Here is a 24,019-nt window from a genome sequence, read left to right as displayed (position 1 = left end):
CCGTCAAGTCTCAGTTCCGTAAGTTAGAGAAGATAAAGTTCTATATTCTAAGTTAAAATGAATAAATTCTCGCTTGCTTATCTTCAATAACCTTTCAAGGTGAAAATGCGAGAATCCATCCTTCAATACCAGGATAAGTTGGCACGATTTTTCTCTCCGCATTCGCTCCATATTTTTTTTAAGCCTTTATCAAGGCGGGATATTCAAATTCCTATCTTGTCTTTTGGATCGAGTTACTCTTCCGTATTGGCACGATGAAACTGCTGGGTTATTTCATTTCGATCTCTCTGTCACAAGCTACTCCATTCTCTCTCGCTCCATAGGAGAAAGGGGTTAAAGGATTGATATTTGGAAGGGTTAGGGGTTCTAGCCTAGGAATTCAGTCCGGCCCGGGGGGGGGGGGCTAGAAGGGAAAGAGTACTGGGAAATAATCAATGGGAAGCTGAATTATTTCTTTTTTTTTGGTCTCGTGGTCCATCTCTCTCTCTCTCTCTCTCTCTCTCTCTCTCTCTCTCTCTCGCTCTCTTTTATCCTGGCCCCGTTACGTGACTCGAAAGGTTAAATTTTTGGCTTTTACCCCTTTTTAGCCCATGCTCCCTCTGACATTGGAGGAGGACTGCATTGAGGTGTTAGTGTATATGTGTGTGTGGTACTTGCACCTTTCACGTTGCAGGGAGCCACTAAAGGGTCCTCCTTACTCCATAGTGTGATTTAATTATAGACGGTCTTTATCTCTTTTATTTTTTGTTCCTTTGTTTCAGTATTATTGGTTTACTTTAAGATTAATATTTCTGTCTTATTATGTAACATGTTTTTGTTGGGCAAAGAATGTATTGTTAGTATCGTGAGATACGTGATAAATTTAGCGTGGATTTAATTCAGGGTTGACAGAGGTCAGGGAAAACCCTTGAAAAATCAGGGAATTTCAAAATTGGCTATAAAAGTTCAGGGAATTTTAAGAATTGGTTAAAGTTGCTCAACGTCATCCAGCTGGGTAATGTTTAAGTTGTTATCCATGAAGCGAAAATGTCACGGACGTTGGTCACGTTCTTAACAGGACATCCCAACCTTGAGAATCACCAAATTACTTCTAACGAACCATCCCCTAGTGTTACTGATATCAGTCAAGTAATTTGACAAATCAAATTGGGGAAATAAATGAATTGTCACTGTGCGTAAAGAACAAGCAAACATACAAACCATTTTCTGAAATATACGAGATAGGCTCTCTGAAAATCTCGTTTGGAGAGAAGTACTTAGGGGTTCCACACTTTCGAAGGTTTTCTCCCTAAACAAATGAAAAAATATCAAAATTCCGATTGTTCAAACGTTGGTCAGTACTTGTAAATTTAAATCTGTCCATCCAATTAATTCGGATAAAGAAAGTCGTTTTAAGTGGTACGTAACGTAACCCCCTCCCACGCGTACTTTTCGTTCCTAATGTCGATCGTCAGCCTTAAGTTGAATTACAAGCACGGCGATATTTTAACGGTATTTGGCCATCCTCTATGCACCGTGTCCATTAACCCTTCCTGCACTGCCAAACTAAATTGGTCGATTTCCTAGTTTCCACTCCAACAGCATACGCTGCCCGTTCTTCGGATTTCTGGACGACCCTCACTCGAAAACTCTAGTCTTTAGGAAGCCCGGAAAGACTACGGGTAAAAAGGGAACGTTCCGTTATATCCTGAAGGAATTCCCACCTTTCCAAGCCGCTGAAAGACTAGGAGGAAAGAAATCTTGGCGACCGATTTTAGTCAGCTACAAATTTTTCTTTTCTTTACTCTCAGGGCTGCTTTGGCTGAGATCCAAGGGCGCCTATAACACCCGCATTTGCGCATTGCAGCGCCGGACTCTAAACCTATATAGGGAAAGTGCCACTATATCACTGCAGGGTTGCCACGGGTCAGGGAAAACCCGGAAAAGTTAGGGAATTTCAAAATGGGCCCAAAAAAGGTCAGGGGGAAAGTCAGGGAAATTGATTAAAGTGGCTTAAATATCTGAGGTTCAAACGCATGCAGCTTGCGAGATCACGTTTGACCAGAAGCCATCGTGGAGCTCTCTGTGCCTGTCACATCCCATATTTGTTTCTTTCATCTTCTCTTTAGATAGTAGTAACCCTTTTCTTCGTTCTTTTTTTTTTTTTTTTTTTCATCGAGCGAAATTCTTTTTCCCACTTTCTGGTAAATGCGTCCATTCCGTCTAAGGTGGTCTTCACTCGCCGGGGAAACTTTTAAGTTTAATCATCTGTGTAATATCTTTCGATTAGGTACTTTATTAGGCAACGAAACGTTTCGTTTCCCCCCTTTTTTCTACGCCCCTCCCCTTTTCTTTTCTACCGGTATTTTCTTGGTCCTTCTTTTTGGAAGAAATCGCCAGGTTTTACGAACGAGAATCGGGAAAACCCTTAAAGTTTGCCCGATCTTTTCGTTGGTTTTTCTCTCTAAATTTTTCTTTTATTTCTAATTCTTGGATTCGTATACTTTGGAAGTTTTTTTGAAATTTACAGACTGCTATAAATCAAAGATTAATTTCGGTTCATTTCATTATCGCTCGCGTTTATTGGCCATGAGAATTTCACTGGCGATGGAGGGACATTTCTTTCTCTTACTTTTCAATCCGCCATTTTAAAAGATGGCGGTGAGTTGAACCACAAAATACATTATTAAAGTTCGTCTATTAGATATAGTGAAGTAGTATTATACCAAGTATTTGGATAGTGAAATCGGTTGAAACGCGGTGACTTTATTCCATAAAGAAGGTTATTTTATCTTTCTGGCAGCCATTTTTCAAGATGGCCGAAGCGGTTTGGGCTGGGCGTTGATTATCAGTCAATCAGTCAGGACTTTTAATCTCAATTGTTTTAAGCGACTTCTCTTTACTAAAGGATTAATTTAATTAATTATCAATACCAATTAAAATAAGAGGTTATTTTGAACAATATTTTTCATTTTTTTATTATTCAATTTATTTTAATATTGCGCTATTAGCGCTTTACAAATTAAACTAATATTAATTACCTTCAAGAAATGCATCGTGATTAATAATTCTTTCTCTAAACACTTAGTTTCACCCTCCCTTTATGTCAATACGAGGATAACATCAAATTAATTTGTTTTGTTGGGGGGCTTGTTCTAACATCGGACACTTTTAAATTATCTGATAAACCTTTTTTGTGAGGGTATTTTTCTGAGGATATGTATATATATATAGTATACAATCTTTACACTAAGTCTTTATCCAACTCAAGGCGGCCCTATCATGAGATTCATGACACAAAATTCGCGGCGCACTATTCTGAAAGTAATCCCAAGCTATAATGGGATATTTGGAATTATTATTATTTTTTTTATATAATTTTTCGGTGTCTCATTCCCATCATCTCTCATAATTCTTTCCTTGTTGGAAGATCATAATAGCTGAGCCTTCAACCCGAAATTAATTGTTTCGTGACCCCTCCTATGGAAAAGTAGATTTAGAAGTTCATGAGTTGAAGTTTATGAAATACTAACGGCATAGGTTGACGCTTTGTGCCTGTACCCAAATTGCGTTGAGTCCAAGGTTCATGAATTACACTATAGTGGACATTTAAGTTAGGCCTAACACTTTAATTTCAAGTCGTGCCTTGAAATAAGAGAGAATCTACTAAAACCTCTGTCTAAATAAATTAGAAACAATTATAAGATATCATTTTCTTGATTTTTCTCTAACACAGAAAACGATGCATTATTTTTTTAAATATTAGTTTTACTTCCTGTGATGTATATTTAATATAACGCTAAAAGATTAGACGAGTTCATCACTTTTAATGGTTCCACAACAGAGGTTGCCATTAAATACAATAGGAGTCAGGAGAGTGGGGGGGGCTACCCCTTTTGGCACCCAAAAGCCGTTATTCTGTTGAATCTGTTCTACAAACTCCGTGGATTGAGTTCAAAGTTAAACTAAAGAGAATAGTGCCATGAAATTGTTATATTCCGTAACTGTGTCTTCATTCGTTGATTCGACGCGTACAGGGGGTGTATAATGGGGTCCCCCCAACTTTTATTTCTATTTCTCGCGTTCTCCGTATTCTGTAACCTTAATATTCCCATTGGAATTTTGCCGCATCCTTTTCCTGCGCTGGGAGTTGGCGGGATGTCCTAATAGATGACGCTACTGCGCTAATGCGGGTGGAAGTTTCGTGTGTTTTTTTTTGTTATTATTTAGCCTTAGATTGGGGGGGGGGGTCCATAAAGTTAATATAATATTATCAAAAGGAGATGATTAAGATTATTCTACTTGTGATATTATTTATTATTTATTTTTAATTTTTACTTAAGAACTATAAATATATTATTAAATTTAATTTAATATGATGCGCTTTACGTCATTAAGTTTGCAACAGGAAACAGAACTAGAACCTATAGTGGGAGTATAGTCCTTGGGAAATTTATTTCTTTGAAATTTGATATTTATATTCTAAGGCTTAACGATAAAATTAATAAAAATGATTCGTATGGTATCTTTAGATTATAAATAATGTAGGTTGTAAAACTTAACTGAATCTATTAATTTTTCTTAGTCATTCAATTTAACGCGGCCATCTGTCTTTTTAAAAGTTTAGTATATTTAACTTTAATTTGTAACATTAAAAACCTCGTTGAAAGTTAACAAACATTTGAAGAAAGTTTAAACAACTTTTTGAAAACAGCTTCAAATATATTCCAGCAGCTTTAATCATTGATGAAAATCTAGGTGGTAATACCATAAGTTTAAGAGCTATGTTCTACAAGTGTGACACCTCGTATACTTTTTAGGTTTGCAGTCGACCTTTCTATTACGACTTACGTCACTCCACGACTTATGGAACATACCTTATGTCAATACTTATACCATTTCCATCTCTGTTTATCTCCATCTCATGGCGAATTAATGTTCCAAGACTTAGAAACCCCTAATTAACCCTAAATTGAAGTTTAACATGTCATGGCTTTGTGACTAATGTACTTTTCCCCGTGGGATGTACTGATTCTTATATAAGTTGCTTTTAAAATGTACCATTACCGCCTCAGAATGACGTTCCTATTTAGGAATATATAGATTTCCCCGCCCTTTTATGAGCTGTTGGTAAGTGTACGAAATGCAAAAGGAAGGCGATGAGGAGTTAAATACGTGGTGTGTACTCCTTTGAGTAACTGACATTGTGTTCAAATTAAAATTCGGTGACGTGGCGACACGGGCGACGTTTATAAACCGAGCGACATATCGTAGGTGACGAGACAACATTTTCAACGGACGTATTGACACTTTGTACGAAATATAACGTCATCACATGCTCGATAACGAGGATAGGGAAGAAGCACTTTTGGTCGTGGCCAATTGGCTTTAATTAAAATCTTCTCTTCATAGCTTCCCTTTTGGTCTTGTATCATCCAGGCCCTGCCTGGTCTGAGAGTACACACACACACGCGCGTTGGGGCAATTAGTGCTACCACTATCCTAGGATCCATCCCAACCATAGCCAGCCATAAATGGTCTGGCATTTGCTCGGGCCTTGGTCCCTATATACTCTAGATCCTCATTTCCGTTATCACTTCCGGCGGTCTAGGGTAATGTTTCCGATCACGTGGGGGAGTTACTGTAACAACAAGTTCTAGCTAGAGTGATCAGCAACGAGATGAGTCGAGCCAGGGCTCCCTCTGTTGCGTTAACTCGCCGCCCTTTTGTGAACTAGGATAGTGTCTCCTCGTACACTCTCTCTCTAGGGTCTGGAACACTACATGCTGATTAGCCGGGCCCTTTCTCGCCCCCCCCTCCACTTTACTCCCTATTGAGAATGTGTATATTAAGCCTCGGTCTTTGATTAAGAGTGTCGTCACCATTATCAATTTATTTCGTCGAATTATATGATCGGAGAAATTACCGATTTGGCGCAAAATTACATTTCGAATATTACGTTGTTGATTACGAGTTTGTTAGACGAATTTTGTATTAGCGATATATGGTTATTAGATATTAATTGAATTTACAAATGGGATGTATTCTATACGCACCTGATATTACGGATAAGCAACAAACTTGGCCAGACTCGCTGGTGGAGTCAAAATTAAGCCAGGCCTCCTTGTGTAAATTGTATGAATCCTCCTAGTTTGAAAACTATTTATGCTCTGTTTATCAGTTAGCAATCGTCCTTAAAGGGAATATAACCTCTAAAACAATTAAAACTCACTCAGACATACCAAACCTTAAGAACCATTAGAGTCGGTGATAAACTTAATTCCTCGCTTCATGTTGTGTAGTGTAGCCAATGATAATAATGAGATTTTAATCCCTTCGTTTTAATGTAAAGGCAAGATAATTAAGTATAAAATAATATAGGCCTAGGAACATTTTTTATATTGAGTTATCTACTTCTAAAATATCTAAAATAATGAAAGTAATTCGGGTTTTTTTTTTTAAGTTAGTAAACTAGATAGACATACCGTACGTGTAATGTAATCATTAACAGGCCCCTTCAGTACCTAAAAATAAAACGAAATACATACGGTAGTGTTTGGCGCACGTGTACCCCCCCCCCCTACCCATAATTCCACGCGTGGCTTCGTATAGGTCTGGTTTTTAAGATCTCGCGCGCAGCCAGCTACATAGTCGGTCCATCCGTGATCATCTCCAGTCGGGAAAGTTCTATTTTTAGTCGTCATCGGATGTTGGTTGGCTTGGCTTGGTTCTATGACAAGATGGTTCTTAGTTTTTACTTGGAAACTCTGTACCCCTAGCTCTTTGCTTGTTTATTTCTGGTAACTTTTAGGCGCCTCTTAGGCGATATTCCGACTCCCTTTACTAAAGCATCGCCTAGTCTAAGCCTAAAAACTATCTACAACCCCCCCCCCTCCCTTTTTAGGAACCCCCAATGATCTGAATTGAATCGAACAAAATTTGGCGCAAGTTTTTAAGGCGGGACTGGTTAATGCCTTTAATTTGTTGGCCTTGTGATGATAGTAATTAAGAAGGTGTTGCCTCGGATATGGTTTTTGGAATATATAATTAAGCTATTTACGTCAAAATGATGATTTTTATTATTCAATAGATTCATTAAGTTTTCGAGTTTTACCGGTTGGTTGTTTGAATGTTATACGTTTAATTTGGAGGGTAGTCAAGAATTTTGGAATTTTTTTATGTGAACTTTTCGTATAGTTAGCAGGTTTTTAAATGGTTTACGTGAGATGCAAATAGATTTAAATTGATGAAAGATAAACAGTTAATATTGTATGCTATTTTACGCGCTAAAGGTTTGAATTAGCCTATCATAATATTTTTGCCTTTAATGTTATAGTAAAACTTATCAAGAATTACTTAAAATTCTAATCCGAAACAATTTTCATAAAAATGTTTTACTGATATTAATTAAACATAAATTAATTTTTTAATATTTAACAGAGCTACACTAAAATATCACAAAAAATAGTGCCTCGTTATTTATATTTTTATATCCTCCATAATTCTAAAACATTGTAATTATTATATTATTTTTAAAGTTTGATTTAGACAAAAGAAATGAATGGAAAACACTTCTATAAAACGGAACAGATATTTTAAACCATAAAAACTTTTTATTTTTCTTATAAAACTTTTAACATTTACACAAATTTATATATATAAATATATATATAAAAAAATATGACTTGATAAAAACTTACCAAATAATTTTGACGTCCGGTCTTGAAAGACGTTGCTACTGCAAATTTACGATGTTTAATTCGCCAGCGGAACTCCATACTTCTTTACATTCCATACGGCTAAAAATTGCGGCTATGGGAAGTAACGAAGTATGGAGACCCAAAAGCGTACAGTCGCACCATATCGAATGTCGTCGTGTCTTTCATGGTCTCATTTTCCCATAAAAAAAATTCGACTCAAAAAAAATGCTAAAATATTGCAAGCATTGCTTCGCGTCGTTTTGGATATCATACTCATTACGATTTCGTCACAGAAATTAAGGGTTTCTTTGAACACTTAGAACATGGGTGATACAGTATAGACATGTGGTCAAAGATACTCAATTTATTAATATTTTCTATATTACGAAATTTACTTCGTTAATGTTATAATTAGGGCAAATTTTGACACTTAATGTGAAATTTAGCTACATTACTATATACTTTGTATAACCACGTTTCTTCTTTAATTAACTTTTAACATTTTCCAGCCCTTAAAGTTAATTTTATAAAATGGAAAGTGGGGCATAACTCACGCTAAATTATGCAAGAAAACACCCCTTATTTAAAATGATCCTTTCTCAACCTTAATTTTTAGTCCGCCCATTTTATAATACTCTAGCAATTAAGATTTTTAACGGTAATTTTAAGCCGTTAAAGAAAAATATCGGCTAAAAGAAACTTAATATCTAAATCAAATTAACGTATAACCAACCAAAACTTTAAAAAAATTCAAAACCTAGAAATCTCGAAGGCAGGTTCGTTCCTCGGGTAGTTTCTTCAAGATGGTATCCTCTTCATGGGGACTAAAAACCTTTTTTGCCGAAATTTGCGGGGCGTCCTGGCGTTTTTCGCGCGCCAAGATGAAGAACTAGAAGAGGAGAAAACACGTGCGATCCTTATGTTATAGAAATCCCTAAAAACTTCCTCAGACTTTTCCGCGTCCGGATGAAGGAAGTGTTTTTGCGCGCGATGAAAAACTAACGTTGGACGGTTAGACATTCGCGTCAAGCTTCGGTATACAACGAAATTTTACCAAAGGAAAAACTTATCCTTAGACCCAAAACTTTTAACTCAACTACGTTTAAGCAAGGCTAAGGTTCGGATATCATTTTAAGAACGACGTCTCTAACGGCAATCTAAACTGTATTCCGTAAGAGCCCTGTCCCAGCCTTGCCCTTATATGGGGTGAACCCCTCCCGACCCTGTTTCACACCCCCTCTTGACATTTTTACCCCTCCCATGCTTGGGGTATAACGCGTTCAGGCCCCTTACAAAGTTTTCTCTTCTTTTTTTTTACTCTCATTTGGGATGCGCTAGAGTAACACTAGGGTAGAAGAACCCCCTGGAACAGTTGGAGAAACTTACACTTACTACTTGCTCGAAAACTTACCCCCCTCCCAAAAAGTGACGTATTTTGCCCCATGAGCGCATCCAGCGATCCAGTATCCTGGGCTTCCGTTACAGGATAGGATAGAACCATCTTCGGGAGACTATGTTCGCATCTGGGATCGGGTTTTTATAATGTAACGCGGGTTACGCTTTACGTTTTATTTTTTAGGTTTAATGGATATTGTATGGTTTGGATTAGAGTACCTTTCTTATATAGGTATACCCCAAGACTATTCAAGGGTGGTAACTACAACCCTGGTGGGGAATTGTTTAATTATATTGGCAAAGCTGGATGAAACGTGTCTTAGGCCGAAACGGATGGGATGGGTGTGTAGCATCTGGAGGTGTTTTAAACGGTGTGCTTTCTGTTATAGTTATCTTATTTTGCAATAATGCAATTTGGAAACATCAAAGTATGTTTAAAATTAAGAGTAGTAATGCATTGTTCGCAAAATATATTACAGATAAACTTTAGGAAATGAGAATAAAATGAATGAACCAAACTATTTTCCTTTAAGATTTACTTTCGTAAACTAAGTGTAACTTCCGCCAATAGAAAATCAATATCTCAATAGCCTGGAATAAATTTCTCTATATGTACTTTATCAATAACGTATATAAATTTAATTTACCTATCGCTTGTTAAATTACGAAGCTCGTGACTTGAAGTTAATTTATTTGAAGTTGTAAACCTATTAACAACCTTCGTTTAAATAATTGATATGCGAACTCGACTTATTTGGGTGGATATAAATATACAAAAATCTACAAGTATTGATAATGGTAAACTTAAGCCTAAAAGGAGGGAGGGTGGGGGAAGAGAGATATATAGAGGATGGAAGAGGAGAGGGTGTGTGTCTGTCTTTAAGTTCCCGCCCGCTCATCCCTTATAAAACGTTTCGGTCCCATATCGGGGAAGCCAACTTTGGTCTCGTAGCGCGCCTTATTCCCTTCCATTGGATTTCGCGCCAATTCGTGTGTCTCGTGCTAAAAATACCCGCCAACTCCGATGGTTCTCCGGGGTTATCCACACTCGCTTTCTTCTTGGATCTCAAAACGGCCAAGAAACATACCCCTCCCATTGCTTTTACAATTTTCCATTCCATACCATACCATATACCCTGTTGCCTTCTTTTTTTTTCTTCCAAAACTATCAGGATCTGTGGGCACGGGGCAAATTCAGAACCCGAGACTCCTACTAGAGTTTTCTAAGTGATGGTCTTCATGGAAGGTCTTAGCTTGGGTCTGGTTGTACGTAAAAACCTTAGGACTCGGCTTGTTATTACCGATCGCGTTGGTCCGTGAGATTTAGATATCTTTTCTTTTTTTCTTTCTTCTTAAACCATGGGGTCTGTTTTTTTAAACTGATAGCAGCTGCTACGCCATGTTAGATCGGTTGGCACTCATGGTCGCACGTCGCGGTAATTTGTCTTAAAAATTTCGTTTCATTTAGCTGCTAAATGTCTATTTGGCTAGTCAATTGAAATGGTGTATATTTCATTCATAGTTTTGATATATAGTCTTTCATTGGGAGAAATTTTAAATTCCTCCTTTATTGAAGTGTATTTCTTGATGTAAAGTACTTCCGCACAACTCTTTAGTTAATTTAATTCTAATATCTAACTTAAGTTATTTTGGATCAAAGCTCGAACAGGACACGATCAATGGCTATATCCTTAACATTGGGTGCATTCCCTTACACCCAAGTCCCAAAATAAATATCTTAAAAGGATTGATAAGGTCTTTGACTGTGTCTTTTTGCATAAGTTAGTCGTCTGTGAAATAATAATTTTTTTAAAAGGGGAAAAAAAAATCTCCGTAAGAAAACCTTCTGGTTTTTGCATTTCCGCTGATGATTTCAAAAATTGGTATGACGTTATTCACGTCGGGTGTATATTTAGAACCGCCAACCGAAACACAATAAGCAGAAAGAGTTTAAAGACAGACCAGACCCCTAATAAGTTTTTAACCCTCCCGTTGTGAAAACATTGGCATTCCAGTCTGCCATACTCGAAGACTTCTTAGCATCTGGGACAATTATAGGCTATTTTTATGAAAAGACCAAACTAACGTATTATCCGAAACCTTTTAACCAATTCCCCGTAATCATTCGCCTGGGCTACCAAAATGATCCGGACAAATTTCGTAATCTTCCGTTCCTTAAACTCTACACCGATACGTGTAATCATTTTGGGAGTTTTAAATATTACACGTAATAGGCTGCTACTACGAACTTTCTAGTTACGTCACACCCTCCTATCTCTTCCCTCTATTTTGGCCACCATATTGGAAGTCGTCAGCTCAGGCCATACAATTTAGACAACCAATATTGACGTCACGTTCCCGTAGCTCCTCCCCTTTTAGTACCACTATTGCGAACACCGATTAGCCGAGTGACGATCCCCTCGGCTAATATCTAAGCCTAACCATTGAAATAAAGGTGTTTCGTATTAGCAAATAATTCTACTTCGCATCTATGGGTAGGTTTCCCGAGATTAGCTATATGTTCAGTTGCCTACTTCTAGTTACGTATTTCTGTTGTATCTTTAGCTCTAGGGCAACGGCCCCATCGGCCAGCCACCAGAGGGCACGCTGGTGACCCGTTAAATGATTTGTTATCACTCGGTCTATGATTCTATGTACTAGTCATGAACCTCCATTTGGGGGAAAGGGTTATTGAATGAGGGGTTCGTAGACGTATAGTTCGATATAGACGTCAAATTAGCTCCCGCTCCGCTGTCTGCCACTAATTAATCCATGTAGTTGCTATCGAATTGAAGCGACTGATCATTGCCTCATTAGCGCCTAACAAGAGGCAAATTTAGTTTGCCCGAATTTCCAAAATTTTCCCGGGTCTATGATTCGATTTAGTTTTGGATAATTTTATAAATCGTTATAGTTTGATCAGATATAATATATCAGAATATGTAACGTAGTTTTAGTAATTACGAGTAGTTAATTTGTAAAAACCTCTCAACCATGGATGTGAAATCTTCCATCATTCCTATACGCTAGGAAGCTAAGCCTTTTAAAAAGTAACGGATAATAACTTTATTTTGTGACTTGGAAATGTGTCATCGTTATTGTAAACCGATATAATATTCCCTCTATAGACTCCCACACCCACTCCCACCCAAAATCATACCACCAGCCAATTATAACTTCATAATTTCAAAATAGTTTCTGACGTTCCTAAGCCTTTGTCAAATTCTTCAACCGTTGAATCACGAGCTAAGCCTTACGCTGTTATTTAATCAATTCAGGCCCGAATTAGGCTTAAAGTTCTAAGAAATTCAAATATAAACCTAAATTAGGCGTAACCCTTCTTAGAAATTTATAAATTTAAACTTAATTTACCCGCAATTTAAACTAAAAAAAAATATATATATAAAAGCAATATGGCCGCCATTACAACGTCTTTTTCTAGCTAGGAGTTTCGATTTGTCCTATAACTCTTAATTATCATTAAACCAATTAAAACCCGCGATAATACAAACCCATTAATGTAGCGTAAATTGAATTTTTCATCGAAGAATTCCAAATAGACGCAAACACATCCCGCGCAAGAAAAAGAGGGAGTTTGTGAAAATTTAAAAGCCAAGTCGCTTTATAACGTAAATAAATCGACGAAGCTCTGGATGGTGTTAAGAGAAAGCTTCTTTTTTTCTTTTTTAAACTCTCGGATCTTCACCGCATCCATCCTTTAATTCTTCGTCATCGTAAAAAAACACGCGGGAATGAACAGATCTCCGGGGTTCATTTTCTATTTTAAGAATTCAAGATGGCTGCCGTAAATCCACATCCACATCAAAAAACGTTGTACATTAAAAACGCGGGAAAAAAATGCACGCGCCGAGAAAGAAGAGAAGGATCCCCGCTCGTCTTCTTTAACTTTCTTAAAACGAAAATTATAAAAATAGTTCATCTCCTACCCCTTGAGCTTGCGGAAAATATTTTCTATTTTTAACCTTCATTTCGTTTTTTTTCTATTTTGTTGCGCCGAAACTCTTTATCAGAATATTTGAGCTCGTAAAAGTTTCAAACAATGTCCGAAAAATTGTCCGAATTTTTGAAAGAAACATTTTGTCTCAATTGGCGTTAGTTTAGACCGCGAAAAGGAGACTGTAACGGCTCAAAGACCGACCGTATATATGATTTAGGATGATAGCCTAAGACGGACCAATTACAGTCGTGACAAAATTGTGACGTCATCGTTGTAGTGCGCGGCTAGACTGTACAAGGGATTTTCTTTGATAACTTAAATATATGTAATTTTTTTTTTTTGCGTTCCCTTCTTGGCATATTCCCTCTTGTGACAGCACCCCTACTTGTCGATTGGTGTACAGTACGTGTCTCGGGTTTTTGCGATATATAGATTTCAATTGGAAAGTTCTACATTGGTAAGCCTACGCCCCCGCGTTTCTAAGAAGGCTTTTCCCTACCATTTATTAGCTTATGTGTGGGGGTGGTACGGAGGACCGTATTGCATTTTTCACGTGAAATGTTTTGGGTCACTCTACATTGGGGAACTGGATTGGTTCATTTGAAGTTTTCAATGAATGACTTCAAAGTTTTGTGGAACTCCAATGTAGGAATTTGTTCCTGTGATACATGAATTTATGTAAAAAGGGCCATAATATCTTCAATTATTTTACAATACGTAATATTCAAATAAGTACTTAAGACTACTTCGCGACAGGTGCCGGCAACTTAAAACGTGTTAACGTTGCTAAATTCCCATATTAAAAACTAAACACTTCCTAAATCGAGGATATATGACAGACGTGTAGACTTTTCCATGTTAGACCATGTAGTCTTAACCCTATATCTTCCCTTCGCAACCCTGTGGCTGTTATTGTAGCATGGAGAAAAGAGGTAAGATGGAGCGGTAATGATTATGGGCGATCTGCGGCAACGAATGAAAGTCTCCTATATAGTGTACCTTCGGTAGGCGATTGTAAAGTGATGCCACCGTAGCGCCATTGAATTTGTATGAGAAGTAGCTTATTTGTTTTTAAGACACAGGGGCATCTAAGATGTTCCCGTACGTAGGACCCTACCGAAACGCTAGGGATGATGGGAGGACCTAGTTGCCGTTGATGGGGGATCAAACTGCAACGTTATAGGGTATGGAGGTTCGGCTCCATCCCTCTCTCCTTCAAGATATAGTAGAGTCAACCACTTTGCCCGTCTAAGAAACGCGAGAAAACCGTTATTTCGTGGTCGGGGCAGTGACTTTAACTCGAAGCTCGATAGTTTCTTGTCTCGACTTTCATCCAGGCTCTCTTTCAAGTCTTTTCAGTGATATATTGTATGTACTATGGTAGCCATAGTCTATGGTATTTTAAGCGATTTCTTTTTTCTGTGGAGAGTGAGGTATTTAATCATTTCTTACACGCCCTGAAAAATTCGTGGGCCAGCTTTGAAGCTGTTATAAATATTTCGCAGTGTACGGCCAGTATCGTCGCCTTAGCTCGTGAAATTCTTAGGTTTTATTGAATTTCAGTGTTGGGTTGTGTTATGTAAGCTTACAGTCATTGTTTTAAAGACGTCATATTTTGAGCCATTTTTTTTCTGGGAAAGGATTTTTCTTTTAACGTTGTGATGCATGGTTACGAAACTTCCTCGAGCGTTGTGTTTTTATTTCTTTTGTTTTCACGGTCTCTTCTGGCGTTTCTTGTGAAAAATGAAGATTTTACTTCTTTTGGATTTCAAGAGTGATATTTCTTCTTTCGCCGTTGGTATTTTTGAGGGGTTTGAAAACCTTCTTTATTTTTTCTCTCCGTTGAAAATGGTAGTCTTCCAAGCTGCACACAGACTATAGGGCTAGATAGAAATCGATAGACGAGAGGAATGTTTTCTTATCCAGTGATGGGAATGACCTTTAACCCCAGCAGTCATCTAGTTTTGATTTTTACGCTTTATTAAATATATTATTTTTATTATTATTATTTCTCGATATCAGTGTTAAACGGATATAGATTATCTAGTTTAACCAGCTGGGGTAGATTTAATTTTTGAAGTAGGAATGGTGAACAGAGTACCCCCACGGAACGGAGGGGTATGAAAGAAGAGGCGGGTCATAGCGACAGAGGTAAAATGAAACTACGTATTTTTCGCCGACCACGTCATCAAAAGGTAGTTTATGTGAGCCAATAAAATAATTTAAACTTTTCGTTACGTGTTGGAGGGAGGGGCTCTATACTGGGTGGTCTATGAGTCGGAATAACTGAAGTAAATACTAACCGTTCTCCATTCTTACTTCAAAAATTAAATCTATCCCTGGCTTAACTTTGTTTTAACCATTTAATGTTTTAAATTAAGCGCAGTTTATTTTTTAACTACTAAGTAGTATCATCTGCTCCTGGTAGTATTTGTTTTTCAATTCATTGTTATATAAACTTACAATCATTCCACAGTCGCCTTATTCTATATTTATAATCCATGCCTTTTAATTTTATAACGACGCGAGAGAGTGAGAGCGTTACTAACAGACAGACAATAATAACAAAGCAATCCCGTCTTCGAAATGAACAATATTTTTTCACCAATGTTTTCCTTAATAAACGAAAACCTCCGCTACGTTGTACCATTATCGTCTGTCCCAAAACGGCGTAGATAACTAAGCTATCATTTGCATAATTTTATCATTCTAGATGAGCTTTTTAAAAATAGAATAAGAAAAAATTTGAAAATGAAGTCATTTGGTATTAAAACAAAATGCGATTTTGTTTCCTCAAGTTTTCCCCGTGTAGGACTTAGTAAGTAATACCATAAGTTTATAAGATATGTTCCATAAGTATGACGCTACCAATACAAGTTCGTATTGCTAGAGACTTACAGCTCGAACTAGTTCGAGAACGACACGCGAGAATTGACCACACTCGGTTAGTTTTGCAGTCCATCTTCCTATTTAGTCTGTACTAAGCCTTTGACAGCGCCTCACCAGGCGTCGCTTTACCCTGAATCTATGATGAAGTTTCACCCACGTTTCATCATCAGTAACCAGAGACGAACTTATGGAACATATCTTATGAACTCATGGGGTAATACGTGTACACTCGCGGCTAAAAAGGCCCTGCTATCAAGGGACGGACGGCTTTTCCATATTATGAAAATGTGGGAGGCAGCAGTTACTAAAAATGTTAAAAACGTTGATAAAAAAAGTGGTTTAATAAAGTCTCTGAGCCAAAAGGATTCCTCCCCTCCCCTATCCTCCTTCCCCTTTTCCATCTCACAGAAAAATGACGTTTATATTTAGATAAGTTCGGATGGAAAAGCTCTGCACCAGGATGAAAAAGAAATAAAAACCAAAAAATTCTTTAGCTCAGTGCATGCGTCGGTTCGTCGAATCGTGACGTCATCACAGCCCTCGGGACCCAAGTGTCATTTAGTTACTTCATAAGTAAAATAAAGTTCTTTAAGTTTTCCAACCTTAGAGTTGATAACAGTCGTGTGTATTAAGAAGTTTAGAAGTGGGTACAACCATCTTAAATCTAAATTTCAAAAAATAACCCATATTAGACCTGAGAACGTATGAGTCTTAGGCTTCTATCAGCTTATACTTTAGCGCTGAGTTGTTAAAGGTCTGTATGAAATAATGGGAGGGTTAGGCGATTTCGAGTCAAAATTGTTCAATGACATTTTTCCGTCCGGGCCACAGTTTTCAAGTTATGATCCCCTAAATTTACTTAGCATCAAAGAGAATATAGGGGAGGAGTTGAAGCTCCCCCGCTCCACAAGGCTAAATTACATTGTTGCCCCTAAATTATACTAGTGGTACGATTGAGTTTCCGGCTCAGTCGCGCCACCTACGATACCGTTTAATGTCTCAAACGGAAATGCCTCGGTACTGCGCATTGAAGATGCGCGGTAGAAAAGAGCAACAAGATTTTCCCCTCTTTCCACTCCTCCCCTATATTCTCTTTGTTAGCATCGTCTTTGAGTGGGACGCGGGATTACGGTACAGCCCAACTCTATCTTTGAACGTTCTCTTGTCGTGCATGGGTTCTTGACAGCAAAATAGAGGGAAACTCGTGGGGTTGAAAATTAGAAACTTGGAAATGAATTAGGCCTATGTTACCTCTGGTTATAGCGGTAAAGTAGGGCCGAGAGAGTAGTAGGCAGGCTTAGGTCATCAAAGACGGGTGAAAATTACTTCCCCCTTCTCTATACCAATTCCACGCGCTTCTACAACGCGAGCTTAATTTTTGGCACGATTCCCTTTCTTTCTTTCTTTCTGATGTCGTCGTTTTCTACCATAAATGCTCACTCTCCCTCTCTCGGGATTCTGTGAACGATGTATTCATAAAGAGCTGGAAACTAAAGCCAATGTTTCAAACTCTGCCCAAGGAATAATTCCCTCTATGGAAACGGTTAAAACGTTTAATATTGCTAAAGACATACTTAAATGCGTTGGATACTATTGGACAATTATTATTCTCTTTCAGTCGTGTATCCTTTTAAATGGAGAATGTCAATTTTAATTTCTTCTTGATGAATATGATTAAAACATTAAAGGGATAGCGGTATACCTCAAATCTTACACTTCGTTCTATTGGGGTTTACAAAAGAAAGAAAAAAGAGTAATATTTGAAACACGTGTTATTATGTGCAGTTTTATGTTTGTAATAAGTAATTAAACGTAGTGTAGAATTTTCGTGGAGACGGAGTTGTAAATAGCTAAAGTGGTACTGTTATCCATGGGCTGTTGGGGGTTTTCTGGTTTAACCTCTAGTCTTACTAAATCGGATACTCTCTCAGAAATTGAGAGAGACATGATATGAATATGACTTCCGGCAACCGACCGGAAACGTTCTGCGAAATGCCTTCTGCTGTAAACTGATTTTAAATTCCAAAATTGATATATGTCTATTAAACTAAATGAGGTTATCGAAGGAGTTGGGTTTTAAAACTATTGGTCAAGAATTTCTTCATCCTCAAAAGGACGATTTTGCGAAAGAGGGTTTTAGTATCCCTCCGAAATTTGAAGCTAATCGAAGGTCGGGCGTTGTCCCTTAAAATGGCTTAAATTATGTTGTTTCAATATGATAATTATTTAGTCTTTTAATAATTTACTTAGGCTGATCACACCCTTAATGGCGCGCGGTGCTGTTAAAGATTTTAGTTAGGGTCTTACGTAAGTACTTTCCAAGAACGAACGATATTGTAGAGGGATGAAGTTCTAAAGGGTTAATGGGTCGTTTCAATGGTCTTCTTTGTATAGCTTCCTTATTTTTATATTTATATATAGTTTTAAAATTGTTGGCTCAAAGCCAAGATCCATGTTCCTCCATACCACAGCCTTTTCCTCGGAGTCGCATCTTCAATATTGCATTAATTAAGGAAGGACCCTTTGATTATATTTTAATATTACTCGCTTATTCTTCCGGCTAAATTCAATTACGGCTCTTAGGAATTTAAATTTTCGGAATGTTTCAGATTTAAACTCGTAATAAATTTTGGATGTTGGATAACCGTTGCCTAGTTTTAGAATTTTACAGGCTAAAACGTTCAGGGATATTTTAAATTTATAAAAATATTTGAAAAATTTAAATGAAAAAAAAAACTACTTCGTTTCTTATTACACTATTTGCTGTTAAACAACTGGCAATATTAGTTTTTCAAAAGTTGCACGAACCCTGATTTTTCTAACTCGAGTAATGTCTTTTTCCATTGCTGTAAAGTATTGTCTGGAGTAGTTTTATCGAATGTGCATGTTAAGGGTATTGCAACGCAACATGGTCTCGTTAAATATTCTTCCATGCTGTTAGACATTATCAGCCAATGGAGAACGACGATGTAAGTGATATTAAATAATTAACCCCATCGTCTTATACTGTTTATTAGGCTTAGCTCCCTGTGTTAGTTAAGCCTAGGAGGCTTGGACTATCTGGTTAACTATTTGGAAGAGACAATAATTACGATTAGTTCAGAAAGAATTGAAGACCCTACAGTTAAATATAAAACGAACCTACAATTGCACATATTCAAACCGCCCTTTGCAAGTTCACGTGATTAAGTTTAATACCAATCCTATAACATATACCCCATTTCCTGCCTTTTCTTAAGACTTACAAATAATTCGAAAACAGTTGTTACGTACAAATTCAAATACCATCGAAACATTTACACTTTATTCTATCTATTTATACCCGTATCCGTTTTCTCGCACTTCGCGATTCAATAAAACTTTACGATTCCCCGAAAAGTATGAATGAATAAATCTTAGAAATAAAAACCAGAAATAAGATACTGTATGGGAAATCATTTATAACCCATGTTACCATCCTGGGATTAAAATTATATCCGTATTAAAAATACCAAAACCCAAAACATTAAAACTATTCCATAAAATCTTTAAAAAGTTTTTTTTCTCTCTCTCTCTATCTCATTGAAGATTCGGCTGGAGTTTTAGCTTTTCCTTTTTGTACCGTACAGTGGAAGGATGCTGGAAGGAATTCGCATCGGATAGGAGGGCCTCCTAGCGTCGTGGAAAAAAATATATATTTCGTTTTATAACGCACCCAAGTTTTCGGGGATGGAGAGCCTCAGAGGCCTCACTCCTCTAATCCCAAAATCCTATTTTAGGAAATAAGTCCATAGGAGAAGAGAGAAAGCGTGGCACGCGCCCGCGCGCCTTTTTTTTTGCCGCCAAAAGTTCTCTCTGCTCTTGAGCCTCCGGGATGATGCGGGCTTGCAGCTCTAGGAATTGGGAGAGGATAGTATTTTTTTTTCTTCTCTTCATTGCCGTATTTCTCTCGCTCTCTGAGCGACGAATAGGGCTTTTCACCTCTCCTCTTTCAACCATCTTTTACCGCTTTTTCGGGCCTCGAAGTACTGAGAACAAGTTGGCTGTACACGTAAAACCAACTCGTTATTGTATTTTTTGTAAAAACTATGGAATCTTGTAAATTTTACTAATTGAAAAAGCGTACACCTCGGTTTACATAGAGAGATTTTGCTTTGAAAATGTTAGATATTACATACTCGTTATTGTATTTATTGTAAAAACTATGGAATCTTGTAAATTTTCCTAATTGAAAAAGCGTACACCTCGGTTTACATAGAGAGATTTTGCTTTGAAAATGTTACATACTTTGAAATATTACATACTTTCTAACATTACAAATGTTAGAAAACTACAAATTTCTCCAGTTTTTCGCCCCCTGACATTTCAACTTTTAAGTTGACAATAGACAAATAACAGTCTTCGGAATGAAATTTATTACATATCCCTCTCGGAAGTTGACTTAAAGAAGTTGACTAGATATTTTTAAAAATACAAGAGCCATTGAAACAAGGAGGAATATATAATTATAGGTAGGGTTAGCGTTACGATATTACTAGTTTACTTTTATTTTTTCTATGAGAAATAAAAACTTTTTTATTCGGTCGAAATGAGAATCATAGGGATTATGGAGGGCAAAAACCTTTTAGAGGAATGAAAGTCAAACTTATAGGATCATATAACCAACCAGAGTACAAGCCTAACTTTTTATCGTCCTTAGAAGCGCGGGTTTTCGTGTGGGGTTATATATATATATTTTCTTCATCCTTTTTCTATTAGGCTTAGGGAGGTCTAAAAACCTTTTTTCCACATATGCCTATCGCTACCACGGTGATGGGGGGTACCCTATCCTTGATTCTCTATAGTTATTTTGGTTTGCTTTTGGGAATGGAAGGGCTTTTTGTAAAGGTTGCATCTCTCCGTTACTGTCTTTCTTACGTCATCAAGAGCGAAATTAAAACCGGAGAGAAAAAAAAAGAAGTTTCCTTAAACGCTTTTATCGGTTTTCTACTTATTTTTTTTTATGTTGGGGAATTCGTACTGACAATTTTCTTAAGATAATTAACCAGATGGGAATTCTGCCTGACATTCCAAAATTTAATTAATATGCAAATTGTCTAATTACCCGAGAACTCCCGGAGAAAATTAATTTTTTTTTTCTTTTCCTTAACTTAGTCTAGAACTTAACCGTTAACTTACTCGAGTCTTGTTAGACAGCGAGGCACACTTTCAGAACGGAGCTGAATTTATAATTGAAAATTTTAAAAACTAAAAACTGGGGTGTATATGGTATATGGTATAATATATTTCAAAACTGTAATTTGGAATTTACACATTTTAGAAGTTAGTAAACAAGCCAATGTCTAGGCAGATTACTATACAATAATATCTTTATTTTGGCTTCCATTAAACTAAATATTTCATCAAAATCAATAAACAAGAGAAAACTATGAATTTCGTCGGTTACCAACTACAAATTCGACATCCTAAGGTACTAAATCTTGATCTGCGATATGAAATTTTTTGATTTGACATTTATGTAAATAAGGAGATCAATGACTTAACCTACATATCAGCGAGCGCGTATTTTAAGGAAGAAAAAAAAGTCCCGAAATATATTTTAAATCCTTTTGGTATTTATGAGATGAAAAATTTGAATATTTTTTTCGTCTTTGGTTCTTTTCTCTGACATAATAGCGCCATGAGGATTCTTCTGTCGAAATTACCACGACCATGGATTGTGGATGAAAAGAAGGATGATGGATATACGGCTTTGCATTTAGCCGCTCTCAATAACCACGTTGAAGTCGCCGAACTACTTGTCCATCAAGTAAAATGAATTCGTTATCTCTTCACCAGACAACCGAACCCTTTATGTTCACGGCAGGTCCGTTTAGCATGGTGTAACCGACCCTTTTTTGGGTTCCTTTTTTAGGGACGAGTTAATATGGATCTGCAGAATGTCAACCTACAAACACCGTTGCATTTAGCCGTGGAACGTCAACATGCCCACATAGTCAGGGTAAAACAAAATTACCCTTTTGACCCCAATGGAATTTTTCTTCCCTCGTGCTTGCCCCACTTGACTACTTACAGTTGTACTCTGTCGTATTCTTCGCATTTTTATCGTGCCTTCCATTGGTCTCTTGATCGCGAAGATCAAATTTCTCGTGTCCTCTTGTTGGTTTTTGTCATAGGGAAGAAATCTTTCAAGGGTACTTTTTATCGGGTAGATAGTTAAAGGGATTGTAGTATAAATATAAGTTGGGTCACGGTTGACTGGTTTTTGAAAACGGCTATTCTCGCGTAGCTTCTAGTCCGTGAGGGTTGCAATTTGAATATCCCGGACAAAGATGGTGATACCCCACTTCACGAGGCTTTGCGCCATCATACCTTATCGCAGCTACGTCAACTTCAAGACATGCAAGAAGGTGGGAAAGTTGGGGTTCAAGCCCCATCCGCTGAATCTCCACCCCATTGGGGTAATGAGGTATGCCCACCACAAACAGGGAACCTGGCTTCAATAGTCCATTGAAATTCTAATAACTATCCTTCCTAAGTTGCTTATGGGTTTGGGTACCCAAGGAGCTGATAAGAAAAGCAGCGCTTCAATCGCTTGTTTTCTGGTTTCGTACGGAGCCGATTTAAATATCAAAAACAAGAAAGGTCAAACCCCCTTGGATCTGTGTCCAGACCCCAATTTGTGCAAGGCATTGGCTAAATGCCATAAAGAGAGAGCCAGTGGTCAACACCCATTGCCTACTCATATTATAAACCAACCTAATGAACAAGACTCCTTGGAGGAATGCATGGTTTGTTCGGATATGAAAAGGGACACTTTGTTTGGACCATGCGGACACATTGCCACTTGTTTCCTTTGCTCGCCCAGAGTTAAGAAATGTCTGATGTGCAAGGAACCAGTTACTTCACGAACAAAGGTACGATCCAAATTTAATTCTAAACAGTTGCGGATTAGTTTAATTATTGATTTCAACGCAGATTGAGGAATGCGTCGTATGTTCTGATAAGAGGGCGTCGGTGCTTTTTAAACCTTGCGGACATATTTGCGCTTGTGACGGTCCGTTTTAACTTAAATTGAAAATGCTTTCAATGGTAAATAAGCCTACTAAAGATTTCATTTCACAGGTTGCGCAGCTTTGATGAAAAAATGTGTCCAATGTCGCGCTTCTATCGATAAAGTTGTCCCATTTATAGTTTGCTGTGGTGGAACTGGTAAGTGATCAAGACTTAACAACAATTAAGTTCCTGATTTAATTTTCCGTTCTTCTTTTAGCGCCACCACCTCCTACACCGACTCCTCCCCCAGTGCCTAATAACAATTTGCTCATTAACCACAACATAAATACGACACCGGCACCCGTTGTGGGTCTCTTGAACAATGGAACCAAAGATACTAGTAACAATGATGTGCAAAAGTTACAACAGCAATTGCAAGATATCAAAGAGCAGGTGGGTCATGTTTTTTCAACTTTTAAATGTAAAAAACGTAAAACCACTTGGATATATGTTGTTTTCTTTTTATACTACTTGTAGACCATGTGTCCAGTATGCTTGGATCGCCTTAAGAATATGATATTTCTTTGTGGACACGGTACTTGTCAAATGTGCGGAGATCGGATGTCAGAATGCCCAATTTGTCGTAAATCGGTGGAGAAGAGGATTCTTCTATATTGAATTTTTTCTATTAATCTAATTAACGAAATTAGTGCCATCGCGAATTAAGTATTTAAGGAGAGTTTAAGAGTTATAAAAGAAAAAAAAAATAACGCGAGTCTATGGATAATGGCACATTTTATTATAACTAAACCAATTTTTGGTCATATTTATGTTAGTACTAGGCCTATAATAGCATTTTTTCTTGGTTTAGTGATTAATGGTAAAGTTGTTTTCAGTGTTTAATTTTTTTTTCCTGTAAAGTCTGGTACACAGGGCTTATAAAAAAAGATCAGTAGGGGTGGCACTTGACATTGTCTTCCTATAGAGCCTTAAAGAATCAAAGGGCGGTAGCTGCCCCTTTTGACTTTCCTGTAACCTAAATTTGTACTTTAAAGCAATTTTTTGATGTTCTTTTTTCCGGTGTAAACCTTTGTTTGTAGATTAAATTCGAATTAAATGAATT

The 24,019-nt window shown here is 37.3% G+C and overlaps 1 protein-coding gene across 1 annotated transcript in view; it reads left to right on the top strand.

Annotated features, from left to right (window-relative positions):
- Window positions 1-24,017, top strand: part of mib1 (E3 ubiquitin-protein ligase mind bomb 1) — a 65,844-nt gene extending 41,827 nt beyond the window's left edge. Inside the window, exons 12-19 of the mRNA XM_089839931.1 lie at window positions 21,577-21,709; window positions 21,815-21,901; window positions 22,190-22,369; window positions 22,440-22,817; window positions 22,879-22,957; window positions 23,026-23,112; window positions 23,174-23,349; window positions 23,434-24,017. Of these exons, the coding sequence (XP_089696057.1) occupies window positions 21,577-21,709; window positions 21,815-21,901; window positions 22,190-22,369; window positions 22,440-22,817; window positions 22,879-22,957; window positions 23,026-23,112; window positions 23,174-23,349; window positions 23,434-23,574 (1,261 nt within the window). The 3' untranslated portion in view covers window positions 23,575-24,017. The remainder of the gene's footprint in view (window positions 1-21,576; window positions 21,710-21,814; window positions 21,902-22,189; window positions 22,370-22,439; window positions 22,818-22,878; window positions 22,958-23,025; window positions 23,113-23,173; window positions 23,350-23,433) is intronic.
- Window positions 24,018-24,019: the final 2 nt, after the last annotated feature.

The sequence above is a fragment of the Phalangium opilio genome, unplaced genomic scaffold (assembly GCF_054372755.1).
Source record: "Phalangium opilio isolate 3A_F unplaced genomic scaffold, DU_Popi_V2 ptg000048l_1, whole genome shotgun sequence".
Taxonomy (NCBI): domain Eukaryota; kingdom Metazoa; phylum Arthropoda; class Arachnida; order Opiliones; family Phalangiidae; genus Phalangium; species Phalangium opilio.
The sequence above is the reverse complement of the archived record's forward strand: the minus strand, read 5'-3'. Positions and strand labels throughout refer to the sequence as shown.